Here is a 15,470-nt window from a genome sequence, read left to right on the forward strand (position 1 = left end):
CCGAAATTTTGACAGCATCATCTCCAGTTTGGTTACTCAATGGGCAACCGATTCCTGCAACTCTCATAGTTCTTCTCTGCATTATTCATAGTGTTTATCTGTCTTTTTTTTTTAAATGGGCCTAAGGCTACGGATACAGTGCAAGCGTTTCGTGCGAATCACAATTCCCGCGTATATGCGCGTACTCGCGCCACCAAGCAATGATTTCTTTTGTTTCTAAAATTAGCGCGGTTTAAAGCGATTTTATCAGTTTCATTGAAGCATAGGACACGGGATGGTAGTCATAATCTTTTTGTATACCTGTTTCCACTTTTGTTTATTTAAAAAAAAAAATAGATTTTCTTTTTTTGAAGCAAGTATCCACTTTTGGACATCATTTCCGCATTTTGCGGAATTTCGGTCGCAGAGTTTTTTGTTTTTTGCTTGAGGATTTTTCACTGGCCATAGCGAAAATATCTCTGATAATCACTGTTTAGACGATTGAACAAGGCTCGCGCGAACGCATTCAATTCGCGCGAAAAAAACAAACCTGTTTGAACTTCTAGCGAAAAGCAGCGATTAGAGCTACTAATTCGCATGTAGGGTAACTACCTGCATTTGTTTGTGTAGGTTTGATAGCAATTTCGCGCGAAATCGATTGTACTGTAACCCTAGCCCAAGGAAACTATTAATTCTTGATTATACATTTAATTTATACAAGTCTATAAGAATTTTCTAAGTTTACAAAAAGAAATGTTCCATTATAGAAATAACAAAGAAAATTTTTTATTTGGTTTACGCAATTCATTTTATAATTGGAACTAGCGTAAACACAAAGTATTATTACTGAATCTCACCACATGCAGAAATAATAACCTTTTCTGTTGGCTTTCCATTTTTTGTACCACACCTTTCCATCCTTTTCACCACATCCATTCCACTTATAACATGGCCGAAAACGACGTGCTTGCCATCAAGCCATTCCGTTTTTGAAGTACAAATAAAAAACTGAGATCCATTTGTATTAGGCCCTGAATTGGCCATCGATAAAGTCCCAGCTCCTACATGTTTTAATTCAAAATTTTCATCTGCAAATTTCCTTCCATATATGGATTTACCACCAGTACCAGTGTGATTTGTGAAATCCCCTCCTTGGCACATAAAATCAGGAATTATTCGGTGAAAAGTACTGCCTTGGAATCCATAACCTTTTTCATGAGTGCACAGACAGCGAAAATTTTCTGCTGTACGTGGTACTACATCAGCGCGAAGCATGATGGTTATTCTACCTATTTCAGTTTTGCCTATTTGAATGTCAAAATAAACTTGAGGATTCTTCACTTTCTGAATGGGGGCAGAGGACTCCTTAGTAACTTCAGTAGTTTCTGTTGATCCTGAAACTTGGCTGGTTTTGATTGTCTCACCAGCATGCTCTTGCAACCACGAATCTTCTGACCATACAGGCCTTGTAGAACCCTCTTTTATCTTCTGAGGTTTGGCTATATTAACCCTAATGGTTCGACCGAATAGTTCAGAGTCATTCATATTGTCTATGGCTGCTGCAGCATCTTCAACACTTTCAAACTCGACAAAAGCAAATCCTCTGTGCTTTTCAGATTCATAGTCCAGAGGCATTTGTATGTCCACTATGTCCCCGAATGGGATAAACGCTGCTTTTAGAATCTTCTCGTCGACTTCCTCAGCCAAGCCACCCACATAAATTGTTCTCTTATGTGCAGTGGCCATCAGACGTGAATAGATTACTACGTATTATAGAAGACTAAAGTTTCTCATCCTATTAAATATTCTATAAATTTTACTCAAATCGTACTAAAACCATAACTCAATTATATTTACTTTTAATTTTTAAACATAAGCGGGGTTAAGCTGCAAAAAGCAAAACTTGTTCTTCTTTTACTTGTATAGGCCCAATATTTCCAGGAAATTTTTTCTTCTTTCGTGACTTAACTAACAAAGATAAATTTTATTGAATGCGGGTGGCAGCCACCTATACACTCTGTCAGTGCAAATTACATGTAAAATTTCCTAGGAACATTTTCAGTTAACAATTATTTGAACGAGTCAAAACCAATCTTCCTTCATAAATTTAGGACAAAATCATCATCACTCTCCATTAGTTACGCAAAGATCAAAACTTGATTATTCTTTGACAATTGACTTGTCAATTTCCTAAAAAATGGTTAAAACCATATGTAAGATTTATATAGTTGTTGATGTTCTTATTGTTTTTAATTCTTTTACGACCCTTTTAAGTTCCCTTGTACAAAACAACCTTAGTGGCGCCACATTTGTAATGTCTGTGGAGTGAGTGATACATTTCCGGATAAATTTTGTTCGTGTGTGTAAAATCCAGAGCGATTAGAAAAAACTTGGATGATGCCAATGCCAGAAGTGAACCGTCGGATTTGACTTGCTTGACGCTGCTATACCAATTTGGTTGAGTCACACTGTAAGTCATATTATTTATTCCCTTAGCAAATATATGTTATAAAGATTAAATTGGCTAATATTCTACAGCGTTGACCAAATACAACGTTTTCATAGGACTTTGTGCTGATAAATTGTCCTAAACTTCTAAGACAACATATAGACTGCTTTAACTAAGTTTGAAATATTAGTATTTGGCATTACTAAGAATCTATAAAAAAATGAGAAGAATTATACTAAAATGATTTTACATGAGATTCTCATTCTTATGTAAATATATTTTTCTTTAGGCATATCGGTATCGCTATCGGTTTTCCTTTATTTAAAGGTAATGATCAAACCGTTGGTGTTAAAAAGCAGTTTTTGCTCAATGACTAAAGTCAAGCATTGTCCCAACCGCACAAAGTGTCAAATACATTTGTTTATTTATTGCAGTAAAGTTCGGATTTCTGACAAATTATTTTCAATAAGTTCCATTGTGCTAATTACATATATCTTTTAATTTTTGAATAAACTTCTATATTAAAAATTGGCCAATTATTTGTTCCATCTCGTGTTGTATATTAGTTAATTTTGGCCGTTATCAGTAATTTACTGCTTCAAATTTTCGCATAACAAGAAGTAATAGATTCTGCACAATTGGGCGATAACGTGATCCAAATTTGAAAACATCAGAATCTGGGGAGCGTTTTATTGAGCGAAAGACACGGTGATAGAGAGAGGGACCTCGTTTTAACCGAGCTGCGCCGATCGTAGGGCTTTCACGTTTGTTTTCGACGATATTGCCGGTTTGTGCGGTAATTCCTGTCCCATGGAAACTTTCCGTCGGATGCTTGGGTTAGCGCGTTTTCGACATTTTTGAACGAAATGTATTCGAGAAAGTAAGGGAAAGGAAGGTAACCTCGTTTAATTAATAAGTAAATAGTATAAAATCCATTTTACGATGATGTTTCCAAAGTTTTTTTTGTTAAGTTTCGTCAATATTACAGTGTAGTTTTTACATTTATCCCAGCTATAAACTAATTTTTCTATTTCAGTGTATTTATGGTATGTGTACATCAGTTAAACCTTCAAATCAAATACCCCGTAATGGTTTTTTTCAAATATGGTAACAGTAATAATCACTCCAATTAAGTGAGTGCGAAAGCAATTCCCACCCTAAATCATTCAAAACATCCTTCGTATTTCTTGCGGAATGCGGACTTGCATTATCCTGTTGCAACAGGCTGTTATGCAACTTTCCAGGCCAGGCGTTTTTTGACAAGTACCTGTCGCAGTGGTCCGGATAGTACATTTATATATATATATATATATATATATATATATATATATATATATATATATATATATATATATATATATATATATATATATATATATATATATATATATATATATATATATATATATATATATATATATATATATATATATATACATATATATATATATATATATATATATATATATATATATATATATATATATATATATATATATATATATATATATATATATATATATATATATAAAGTCCGGACACCTGAATACGAGAGACGACGCTCTGCATTTATCCAATACGTGGAGAACGATAATCAAACAGCAGAGCGATACGCAGCAGCCAACGGGGACATCGCAAGTACGATATATATATATATATATATATATATATATATATATATATATATATATATATATATATATATATATATATATATATATGTATATATATATATATATATATATATATATATATATATATATATATATATATATATATATATATATATATATATATATATATATATATGTATATATATATATATATATATATATATATATATATATATATATATATATATATATATATATATATATATATATATATATATATATATATATATATATATATATATATATATATATATATATATATATATATATATATATATATATATATATATATATATATATATATATATATATGTATCGCTCTGCTGTTTGATTATCGTTCTCCACGTATTGGATAAATGCAGAGCGTCGTCTCTCGTATTCAGGTGTCTGGACTTTTCTATCTCGATGGCCTCTCGTATAATCCTAGTCCTAAAATCAGGAATATTAGCTATTTGTTTGCAAGTACCGAAATCAATTTTATGGCCTGTCTGATGTTGGTGCTGAAACAAATCAGATGTTGTTTGTTTGTTTCTTATGGTTAAACGATGTTCCTCGAGCCTGGCTGAGATCCTTCTGTTGGTCTGTCTCACATACGTCATGCTGCACGATCCGCATGCTACACTGTATACTCCTTGGTTTTCCAGAGTAATTTTTTGTTTTGGGTTTCTTAGTATTGCTCCGATGGTATGATCAGGTTTGTATGCCGTTGATATGTCGTGTTTCCGTAATATTCGGCGGATTTTGTCAGTAACCCCCTTGATGTATGGCAGGACAGTGATCGATCTTTGTTGGGTCTCGTCCTGCACTCTCTGCTGCGGCTGTTGTTATCTATTGATTGCCTTGCTGATGATGCGCCTTTGGTATCTGTTTTGTCGAAGACAGGTACTAATTTTCTTCAGAAGAGGAAATGTACCCAACAAAACACCAAAATATCTAGGCTTGACCCTTGATAGAGTTCTTTCATTTGAAAAGCACATAACGAAAACGGAAAATAAATTAATAAACCAGAAGCAATATCATTGAAAAGATCTGTGGAACTACAGGAAGCATTGGCCACTATTTTACGTTCACCAGCTCTGCACTTTTTCTGCAGCTGAATATTGTGAGCGATAGTTTGGCTTAACAGTGCTTATGTCAATAGAATGGATGTACAACTCAATAACACAATCAAGATTACTCCGGGAAAACGCTCTTATGAGAGTATATAGGTAGATTCTCAGCAGCCAAACCCATACACGAAGTTTAATGGCGATATACTCAAATAACATGTATAACACAAAAACATAAAATTGGTCAACACCGAATAGAATGCACCTACTGCCCGCATAGAGGGGGAAAGATGCCCTTACGCAAATTTCGTGAAATCGAAAATGTAACACATTTTATAAGGTTGCCCTAGAACAGCTCCTGGTGAAGACTTCCTGATGGCGAGCCCGCAATCAATAGCATTATGTTTGTAATTGTATTTGTTACCTCAACTAGTGTTGTTGTGTGTATCATTTTTCGTTTGTAATTATGCCTAAAAGTCACTAGCTAAATAATATATCAGTGCATTGAATAAATCATACTATGCTGAAATAGTATATTATGCAACAAGTGCGGTAAACGGCATTTGACTCACGAGTTTATTTGACACGAGCGGAGCGAGTGTTTAATAAACGAGTGAGTTAAAAAGTTTACCGAACGTGTTGCATTGTTGCATACTATACTTTTTCTACGACCGTTGCTTTTTGGGTACATTTTCGCAAAACACGAATACATTCACTGGCATGACTGTAAGAATTGACAAACGCCAAAATTCAAAGCGTGGGAAATATCTCCGAAAAACATCCGATTGCTCCAAAACCCGTGCGGAAAAATCCTGGAAATGTCCGAAGTGGCTCGGATTCGTGGGAAACGAAACTGACGTGGTAAAGCGACGCTTCCCGCACACTAGATCGGTGGGTAATTAGGTATTGTACAGACGGCAGTAGAAAAAAAAATTAATTTCGCCATTTGAAAAATTGGGATTGGCGCATTTGACTAATGAAAAATTAGTCGGACCTTTGTCCCAAAAATCATTGCATAGAGTTCTCATTTCAAAAAGTACCGAGGCAAGGAAAAAGCTGGAGCAGGTTACGGCAACCCCGCGCGCGATCCCTATCGCACACGGAGTGTATCAACGTTACTCGACGGCAGAAATCAGTCGCCGTGCAGTCAATTTCGTGAGAACTGCGGAGTTGTAGAATGCAGTTTGCCCTTGGCTGGCTGGCTCGTTCGCTGCGCGGAGTTTTTCTGTGATACTACGGCCGAACCGAAGGCCATCTTTGGAAAAATCACGATTCGGTTGTTTCCCGACGAGATGCCCGCCTTCAAAACCCACCATTATTGTCCAGTTTCTTGTGGCTCTAGATAGTTTTGCTCTGTATGCTTACATAAATGTGCGTTACAGTGGGCAGACCATTGTTTGCTCCGATATGGCTCTACCTAGGTGAGTAGTACGAAGCAGTCGACTCGATCACCTTTAGGTATGGCGGAACCGAGAAATCGGGATCGCGGTTGCGATAGATTTAATTTTCTCTAACCCAAATTTCGTTCTGCCTCTCACTTTTGAATAAGATCTCGGCGGCGAGTGCATTGGGAGCGTTGTTGCGGGTGTAAGTGTTACAGTTTTTGAAAAAATGCCCAAATTGTTATTTACTTAATAATTAAGTGTCCACGCAATTCCGCTGACATTTTTAATTATTTTGTTTCAGAACCAAATGTTACAGTTTTTTTTTTATCAAGAACACGTTGCATGGTTTGACAGATTGACAGAAATTAACAATTTACGAAGTGCAAACCAATCAATCCTGTGCACCTAATTCCGTTGTTAAAGCGTAATGTCAGTTATTATCCATAACAAAAATACGACGTTAAATAGATGATAATAACGTCGGAATTGTTATTCGAAAAAATTTGCGAAGGTCGTTCGCGAACTTTTCTACACTGCCAATGCAAATAAATAATTAAGATAATTTTGGCGCTTGATATTGCGACGGCGCTGTATTTTGTGCGAGTCGAGCAAGAAGAAATGAGAGTATACAAAAAAAAAACTTGCATAATAAAAATGCGAGATCGGGTGAAAGCCAAAGCTCACGTGTGGCCGGCAGTTTTATAGTTATGTTAGCGTAACGCTTTTGCACAAAAGCGCTTTGCGAGAACGTGAATGTTACTAGACGACGGCGAAATATTTTTAGGCCTTTGCAGCCAACCCACGTGATGTCTTTACACAAAAGGTCAACCAACGATATTTTTTCGATTTACCGTTGGTTTGATGACACGTGACTATTATTTACAAGTTGCGAAAGATGAAGTTTAAGCAAAAATGATTCGAATGAAGCTACGGAGTTCTACGCGATCACGTACACCATTAGATGACTGTGATATTTTCGTAGAGATGGAAATGATCCTCCGCGCGTGCCTCTATATATCACGCACTAACTTGCACTTTGCGCTATTTTATTTCTATTATTATTTTATTTATTATTATTATTATTATTCCTTTTTGCCTGAAGATTTAAAGTGATCTTAACATATTTTAAGAAAATACTGCCTTGAAAATATCTCATCCAAACTTGTTGACGATCTGTCAGCGGCCACATTGGTTGTTGAATGCGGTAGGATGATTGGTTAAAGACTAGATTACACAAGTTAGACAAGTGTGTGGAAGTGGTTTAGAAGAAAACAGTGCAAAGTGCAAAAAATATCAATGCTGCCTATATTAAGCGTAGTAGAGCCACTATAATATCTAATAGCTATATGAGTTTAATTAATAATGCTAAGACCGATTCGAAGACGTATTTGGTAGGTACCAAAGGATGTCAAGCAGAGCATAGATAAAAATATGTATAACACCGAGGACAGGCGTTTTGATTGTTGATTGTTTTGATTCGCCTTTAGACATTCTTTAATAACAACTTGTTAATGATTTGCGAAAATAGCACATCTTTTGAAGATACAGAAAGAGATTGGTTTTGATCCATGCAGTGCAAGAAAAAAAAATTATTACCAAATCATTTAGTTTGTTATAATGATCAAATCACTCAATGTAAATGGTTTGCGCCGTATTTGAGTTTATTCTTGTTTGATGGTAGTAATTACCAATATAATTTCTTAAAAAAAAAATTTGGACACGTTTTTAGTCCATAATCTATCATACCTATGTCAATTACATATAATTTGTTTTAGGGTATCAGGCGTAAGTGACTGTACCAGTGCCGGGCAAATCGCCCGGATTACCTCCAATCTGCACCCCACCAGCACCATGGCTGTGAGCCGCGTGCCCAGCCCGCCGCCCCAGGAAGTTAACACACCAGTAGCCGAAAATTGGTGTTACACTCAGGTCGGTAGACGCCGATAAAACACACTAAACGATACTAAAACAAACATGGGATTGAAAATGTTTTTATTACCTAATTTAAGGAAAGCTCTAAACATTTCAGAGCTAGAACCCACAATTTTAATATAGTTTTTGCGAGAGTTTAATTGAAGAAGTTTTTTTTGTTAAATTCCGAGTTGCATTGATCAGCAAAAATGTCAATTTTATGCAGAAATTAAATAGATTGCTTCAATTTTATTGTCAATTTTTGTCAGAAAGTGCTTAAATTATGCCCTGTGCATGTGTAAGCTGTCCAACGTTCTAAACCAACTTTATCTTAAAAAATTGCCTGCAGGTGAAAGTAGTAAAGTTCAGTTACATGTGGACCATCAACAACTTCAGCTTTTGCCGGGAAGAAATGGGAGAGGTTCTTAAGTCATCAACATTTTCCGCCGGCGCGAATGATAAACTAAAATGGTAAAAGCATTACACATTCCATTTCGTTTATTGAAATTTGTAATTTAAATCTATATTTAGGTGTTTAAGGGTAAACCCGAAAGGCTTGGACGAGGAAAGCAAAGACTACTTGTCACTGTACCTTCTTCTAGTGTCATGTAATAAAAGCGAAGTAAGAGCGAAGTTCAAATTTAGTATACTGAATGCGAAACGTGAAGAGACCAAAGCGATGGAAAGTCAGAGGGCTTATCGTTTCGTCCAAGGCAAGGATTGGGGCTTTAAGAAGTTCATTCGACGGGATTTTTTATTGGATGAAGCCAATGGTTTGCTGCCGGACGATAAGTTGACCATTTTTTGTGAGGTTAGTGTGGTCGCCGACAGTGTGAATATATCGGGACAGTCAAATACAGTACAGTTCAAAGTTCCCGAGTGTCGTCTTTCTGACGACCTCGGGTTGCTATTTGAGAATCAGAAATTCAGCGACGTTACCTTGTCAGTAGCTGGTCGAGAGTTCCAAGCCCACAAAGCAATACTAGCAGGTAATAATAAATTTATTTTGTTTGCTTAATTACCATTTCGGATTGTTACGCAAAAATTCTTCATTTTTTTCAGTTTTTGAAATAAAATGTTTAATATTTTTAATAATTAAAGGAATCACCATTTAGAATGTATCACAATTATCGGCTTGTTATACATAACAATTGCCTCATTTAAAAAAATATACCCTATTATTTTAAAAAGATGAGTAATGTCCATAAGCATGATGGACGATATTCAGCGCAGCTCTTTAATCAGCTGTACCACTTAATTTTATTCGTTCAATTAGTTGAAACAAAGTTCATAGTTACATTAATCTACATGCTATATCAATATACTACCAGAGACCAGTGTGCAGTATAGTATAAAGTATTATATATATATATATATATATATATATATATATATATATATATATATATATATATATATATATATATATATATATACATATTCTGATAACACAGGTCTACAGTGATTTTGGTGTTTGAAAGCTGTTTGTTTATTTGTATATTTTTGGGGGCCCCTTTTCCAAAACACTCCATGTTTTTGCTCCATCACGTCATTTTTTTTGTAGCGCCCCATATCTTAAAAATGTTACTTTATTAATATACATACCTATGACATATGTTTGTGATCTGACAACGCTGGATAATATTAGATTTCTCTCTGAAGCAATAGAGTTGGCGCAGAAGCGTCAATACAGCGTTGTAAACTGCTTATGAGCCATTTTTGTATTAGTCGTCGTGGTACTGTGTTCGTAGCTGTTCTCTTTGTTGTTGCTTATTTCTAGAGTTCTAGAACATATACTCATACTGTTTATTCCGTTTGCGTTGAAGCATTAAGAAACTGGCAAAAAGTAGGAAGAAATGTCTCTGGTGTTCCACAGTATGGCGAGAGCCTAGGGAATCACAGTGATGATTGGTATTTTTGTTCGTGTAATGGTTAAGGAAATAAAGTGTATATCCCAATCTTGAGTAGTCTGAAACTAGAAAACGTCATATGGTCAGAATCAGAGGAATTTAATTCCAACCTAGATTTCAGAAAGCCCGAAGTGTTTGGCCAGAAAGAATTAAGTGATTTAGCTAGAGATATGCACCTCCCAGAGGATGCAACCGAATTGTTAGCGTAAAGACTTTGTGACAAGCATTTACTGGCACTTGGCACCACACGAAGCTTTTACCGTGATCGCGAAAAAGAGTAATGTCAATATTTTCCTCAGGAATTACCGCCAGTGTATTGCAACAATATTCCTGACTTAGTTTCAAAATTAGGAAATGTACCCTATATAAAAGAAGAGTGGCGCCTGTTTATTGACTCAAGTAAGCGTAGTTTAAAAGGCGTTTTATTGCACAACGGTAAGAAACTGGCCTCGGTTCCCGTTGCACATTCGGTTCATTTAAAACAAAAACGTATGAAAATTTAGGACTCTTTTGAAGAAAATAAACTACTAAGATCATTGGATACTTTATGCTGTGCATGCTCCTAGGACAACAGGGGGGTTATACAACATGCTTTATTTCTAAGTGGGATAGTCGGGCAAGAGGTAGACATTGGAAGTTTTACTGCCTCCTCTTCATATCAAACTTGGCTTGATGATGTAGTTTGTTAAAGCCCTAGACAAAAATGGACAGTGCTTCAAATATTTGTGCAAGAATTTTCCAGCCACATCTGATGCCAAAGAAGGTATTTTTGTTAGGCCGCAGATGAGAACATTATGCAAAGACAAGGATGTTCAAAACGCAATGACCAATGTCGAGAAAAACGCCTAAATGATAAGTTTCTTGGGAACTCTAAGGACTAAAACTACGGAAGTATTGTTCAAAATATGTTACACTTTCATCATCTAGGTTGTAATATAAGTTTTAACACTTAAAATATTTTCCTGAAAATCTTGGAGCTGTTAGCAAAGACCAGGAAGAGAGGTTTTACCAGGACATTAAGGAAATGGAACGGCAATACCATTGCAGATGGAACATTATGATGATGGTGGACCACTGCTGGATGTTAAAACGGGATGCCTTTAAAAACGTACAGCCGAATGTCCGGACAACGCAGCGTTCTGCCAAGAAGACGAAGATTTCACTCAAAGAAGTCTGAGTAAAGTTCTTTTTGTTCACTTTTTTTTAACTAGTATTATACTTTTTTACTGAATAAAAAAATTAAATATTTTGGAAATATAGTTTTTTTGCTTTAATATTTGTAAAAAAACCTTACGTGATCCAAATAAATGCATAGAATTTTTGAAATCAACTGACCAAAATTATATAACATGTTTTCAAAACAATAACATCTGTCAAAAAGTTTAATTTTGTAGACCTGTGAATTTCACTATGAAATACAAGCTATTAGGCTAGTATTTAGAAGACAAATGTCAACCGATCTCCAAATAGAGGAGAGGTGATACCACTGGCTGAAATAATATACAGAGTGGCTATTTACAATCAAAATTTGCTAGTTTCACCGGTTAAATTAAAAGTGATGTTGAGGAGTAATCTATGCCAAAATATTCAAATTTTTGTTTTATAAACTGGAAAAAATGGAGTGGTGACAATGGTCGGTAGTCACCTGCTTAAGTTGTGAAAAAGAATTTCAACAAAATAAATTTTGGCAGCCCGAAGTCCAGTATTTCAAGCGATGTTTGAACATGAAATGGAAGAGCGCAAGCATAACAGAGTGGACATAACTGACGTTGATCACGAAGTGTTAAGGGAGATGCTTAGGTTTATATACACCGGAAAAGCTTCGAATCTCGAGAAAATGGCGGACGATCTTCTGGCGGCAGCCGATAAGGTTCGATTTGATATAGGGGGACGGGTCGAAGGATTCTAATAAATGGACTATGTTTCAGTATGCCCTTGAAAGGTTAAAGGTCATGTGCGAGGAAGCTTTGTGTACTAATTTGTCAATAGAGAATGCAGCAGAGATATTAATTCTAGCCGACTTGCACAGTGCAGACCAGCTGAAGGCGCAGGCCATAGACTTTATAAATACGTGAGTAACTAGTTCATATTAACCTGAACTGCTGTGAATTTGAGGAACTGCCCTGTACAAACGTTTGTTTAGGTGGCAAAACTTGATTGAGTCAAATTAAAGGGTCTTTATTATTATAAGATTTGGGTAGATCTGGGTGATAATCTTTATTATTTTAACAGTAATTATCGTCAAAATAAGTAATTTGCTGTCTATCAAGACTTCTTAAATTTGTTAATTAAAATTTTTTTCAGTGATTCTATGCTTCCCCCTGACATGCTTTTTATTTACCACAGACATGCAACCGATGTAATGGACACGCCCGGTTGGAAGTCCATGATCCAGACGCATCCCCACTTGATAGCAGAGGCTTTTAGGGCGCTAGCGACCCAACAAATACCACCGATAGGGCCCCCTCGGAAGCGGGTCAAACAAAGCTGAAACTTGTAAGGCTCGATACTGTTCAATGACTGTTCTTAAATGTGTTCAAGTTAGAAAGAGACACCCCGATGTGAACGTTAAAGCGTAGCGTAAACAGTGTGTACAAAAACAAAAAATAACATTTTCGTACGTTTTATTTGTTAAAACTTCGTTCGTCTTCAGTGCTGTGAGATGGTTGAAAAAGAGTGTAGGAGATGCAAAAAAAAAAAAAAAAACGTGACGACTAGAGCAAAATTGAAAAAGTAATCAACAAAGCTACCTCACTATTTGTTAAACCAATCGAGAGAGTCGAAAACGTGGCAAGTGATTTTTTGGGTTTCTTTCCGAACTGTAAGAAATAAAAATGTATAAAATTGTAAACGTTTTTGGTACCCTTGTAAATGTAATTAATTATAAGTCGCTCCTAAATTATGTTTAGTTTAATTTTTTTGATGCTGATCAATTCAGAGTCTGATGCGCCAGACCGCGAAGAGTAGCTGATGTTATGATCGCAGTCTTCAGTTTGTTCATAAATAAAAATTGTAATGAGACTTTGTTTTTTTTATATTTATTACAGCAATAAATCTTGTAAATATTCCTCCATCTTTTCATCCCTGGATTTTGCCTCTATTGGCTTGTGGTCTGTCCAGCTTTTATCAGCCAGCCACACTTGGGCTACAATTGCTTTCAATTTGAACATTATCCATAAGCTCTGATTCCACTTGTGAAATTGAAGAAGTATCTGCTGCATTTTTACTAGCACAGATCCTTTTCTGCTTGCTAAAAGTCACTCCTAAATTATGTTTAGTTTTTTTTTAATGCTGATCAGTTAGGAGTCTGATGTGCCAGACCGTGAAGAGTAGCTGATGTTATGATCGAAGTCTTCTGATTGTTGACAAATAGAAATTATCGTTAAAGCCTTTGCATTTTTAATATACTATAGCAATAAATCACGTAAATATTCTTCCATCCTTTCATCCCTGGACTTTGTCACACTTGGGTTGCAATTGCTTTCAACTTGAACATGATCCACGAGTTCTAATTTCACTTATGAAACTGAACAAGTATCTGCTGCATTTTTACTAGCACAGGTCCTTTTCTGCTTACCATAAGTCACTCCTAAATTATGTTGTTTGATTTTTTTTATGCTGATCAGTTCAAAGTCTGATGCGCCATACTGCAAAGAGTAGCTGATGTTATGATCGAAGTCTTGTGTTTGTTCATAAATAAAAATTATAATGAAATACTTTGTATTTTTAATATATTATAGCAATAAATCTTGTAAATATTCCTCCATCTCTTCATCCCTGGACTTTGTCTCTATTGGTTTGTGGTCTGTCCAGCTTACATCAGCCACACTTGGGTTGCAATTGCTTTCAATTTGAACATTATCCACAAGTTCTGATTCCACTTGTGAAATTGAAGAAGTATCTGCTGCATTTTTACTAGCATACGTCACTGCTTTCTGTTTAAAATTATTGTAAAGCCGTTTTACTTCTCTTTTTTGGCTGTGATAATTTAACTTATGAGAACAAGTTGGGCAGAGTCCTACAATTTATTATTAATTCAGTTACATGCACTTTTAAAAATAACTTACGAATTTTAACCAAAGCATTTTTGTGCTCCTCTTTCTCCTTATAAGCAAAATTTACTTCCCAAGTTCGTAAATCTTCCTTTCCACTGCAAATTTTATTTCCACAAATAAATTGTCCTTTACCCGTAACAACTTCTTTCTCAGTTCTCCATCTTAACGCCACCTTCCAAAAATTAGCAACTATTTAAATAACCCATTTGTTTATATCAAAATACCTTGTTTTCTTTGTAACGACTCAAATCTGAAATGCAATATTCTTTGAAAAGCTTGTCATAATATTTCTTGGCAAATTGTTCCTCCCATGTACACGGAGTATGGTCTGTCTCCCATAAAAACTTATGGTTTTGCCTGATGACATCGTAATCTCTAACATCTTTAGAACAATCTCTCTGCAAATGCTTGGTATCCCCTGGCCTTTTAAGAATGTATTCGTTTACGAGCAACTTGTGTAATTCGTAGGGGTTTAGGTATCTCATTTGATGCCTTAGGCTCATGAGGCGACTCCAAATATTAAACGATAAACAATTTTACAATAAATTTACTTTGCTGTATTATTGCACTGTCAAAACGACAACAGCAGTTCATAAGTTAAGTTAATTATGCGTTTAACACTGTTGGGCGCAACTGCTAGGATCATTTGCCCATTGCCGACTTCCGTCGAGGATTTTCGCTTTTGGTCATTGACCAAGACGTACGAAGAAAAAATATAACCAAAATTTGCTCAGCTAGCAAAAAACGATTCTGACCGATACCAAAAAAATACCGGCGTGAACGGGGAAAAACGACGGGACCGACGACGATTATCACTTTAAGACTGAACTGAACACTCAAAACACTAAATCCACGCCGTGGAAACCGATATCAAACTTTTTGGGATGAATACATGGGATTCTGTCGGGAGCGAACAGAGGTTAAACCGCCCCGTGCAATACTCCACCACAGAATCCAGCAGTTCATAATAAACATTTACTTAAACTTTCTTATACAATCGAGTGTAATCATTAGCCCAATACCGGTCTATAAACAGATCGTAAAAATTGGTCAGTTGCT

General features: G+C 35.6%; 3 protein-coding genes across 4 annotated transcripts; 1 reads left to right on the forward strand and 2 right to left on the reverse strand.

The window, feature by feature from the left end:
* Positions 1-108: 108 nt before the first annotated feature.
* LOC132700524 (peptidyl-prolyl cis-trans isomerase E) lies at positions 109-1,874 on the reverse strand. The gene has a single exon (XM_060667898.1). It carries the CDS (start codon positions 1,723-1,725, stop codon positions 823-825), a length of 903 nt encoding a protein of 300 aa, XP_060523881.1. The 5' UTR covers positions 1,726-1,874; the 3' UTR covers positions 109-822.
* A 303-nt stretch (positions 1,875-2,177) lies between these two features.
* LOC132700644 (protein roadkill) lies at positions 2,178-12,847 on the forward strand. Of its 2 annotated transcripts, none has more exons than XM_060668109.1 (7): positions 2,178-2,449; positions 8,311-8,464; positions 8,796-8,917; positions 8,978-9,435; positions 12,048-12,226; positions 12,285-12,427; positions 12,703-12,847. In XM_060668109.1, the coding sequence occupies exons 2-7, from the start codon at positions 8,387-8,389 to the stop codon at positions 12,845-12,847; spliced, it is 1,125 nt and encodes a 374-aa protein (XP_060524092.1). In that variant the 5' UTR covers positions 2,178-2,449; positions 8,311-8,386. The 2 variants fall into 2 exon arrangements, with proteins under 2 accessions (XP_060524092.1, XP_060524091.1); XM_060668108.1 differs by lacking the exon at positions 2,178-2,449 and adding an exon at positions 6,258-6,571.
* A 1,231-nt stretch (positions 12,848-14,078) lies between these two features.
* LOC132700645 (protein FRA10AC1 homolog) lies at positions 14,079-15,330 on the reverse strand. Its single transcript, XM_060668110.1, has 3 exons — positions 14,636-15,330; positions 14,424-14,583; positions 14,079-14,374 (listed from the first exon to the last, which is right to left on the reverse strand). The coding sequence occupies exons 1-3, from the start codon at positions 14,912-14,914 to the stop codon at positions 14,091-14,093; spliced, it is 723 nt and encodes a 240-aa protein (XP_060524093.1). The 5' UTR covers positions 14,915-15,330; the 3' UTR covers positions 14,079-14,090.
* Positions 15,331-15,470: the final 140 nt, after the last annotated feature.

The sequence above is a fragment of the Cylas formicarius genome, unplaced genomic scaffold (assembly GCF_029955315.1).
Source record: "Cylas formicarius isolate icCylForm1 unplaced genomic scaffold, icCylForm1.1 PGA_scaffold_4__25_contigs__length_36172078, whole genome shotgun sequence".
Classification (NCBI taxonomy): Eukaryota; Metazoa; Arthropoda; class Insecta; order Coleoptera; family Brentidae; genus Cylas; species Cylas formicarius.

Bases quoted from the DNA above. Each gene is read 5' to 3' on its own strand.
- LOC132700524 (XM_060667898.1), bottom strand. From the start codon at position 1,725: ATGGCCACTGCACATAAGAGAACAATTTATGTGGGTGGCTTGGCTGAG.
- LOC132700644 (XM_060668108.1), top strand. The intron at 8,918-8,977 runs GTAAAAGCATTA...ATCTATATTTAG, and splicing joins GCGAATGATAAACTAAAATG to GTGTTTAAGGGTAAACCCGA. The intron at 12,428-12,702 runs GTGAGTAACTAG...TATTTACCACAG, and splicing joins GCCATAGACTTTATAAATAC to ACATGCAACCGATGTAATGG.
- LOC132700645 (XM_060668110.1), bottom strand. From the start codon at position 14,914: ATGAGCCTAAGGCATCAAATGAGATACCTAAACCCCTACGAATTACAC. The intron at 14,584-14,635 runs GTATTTTGATAT...AATTTTTGGAAG, and splicing joins GTCGTTACAAAGAAAACAAG to GTGGCGTTAAGATGGAGAAC. The intron at 14,375-14,423 runs GTAAGTTATTTT...AATAAATTGTAG, and splicing joins AAATGCTTTGGTTAAAATTC to GACTCTGCCCAACTTGTTCT.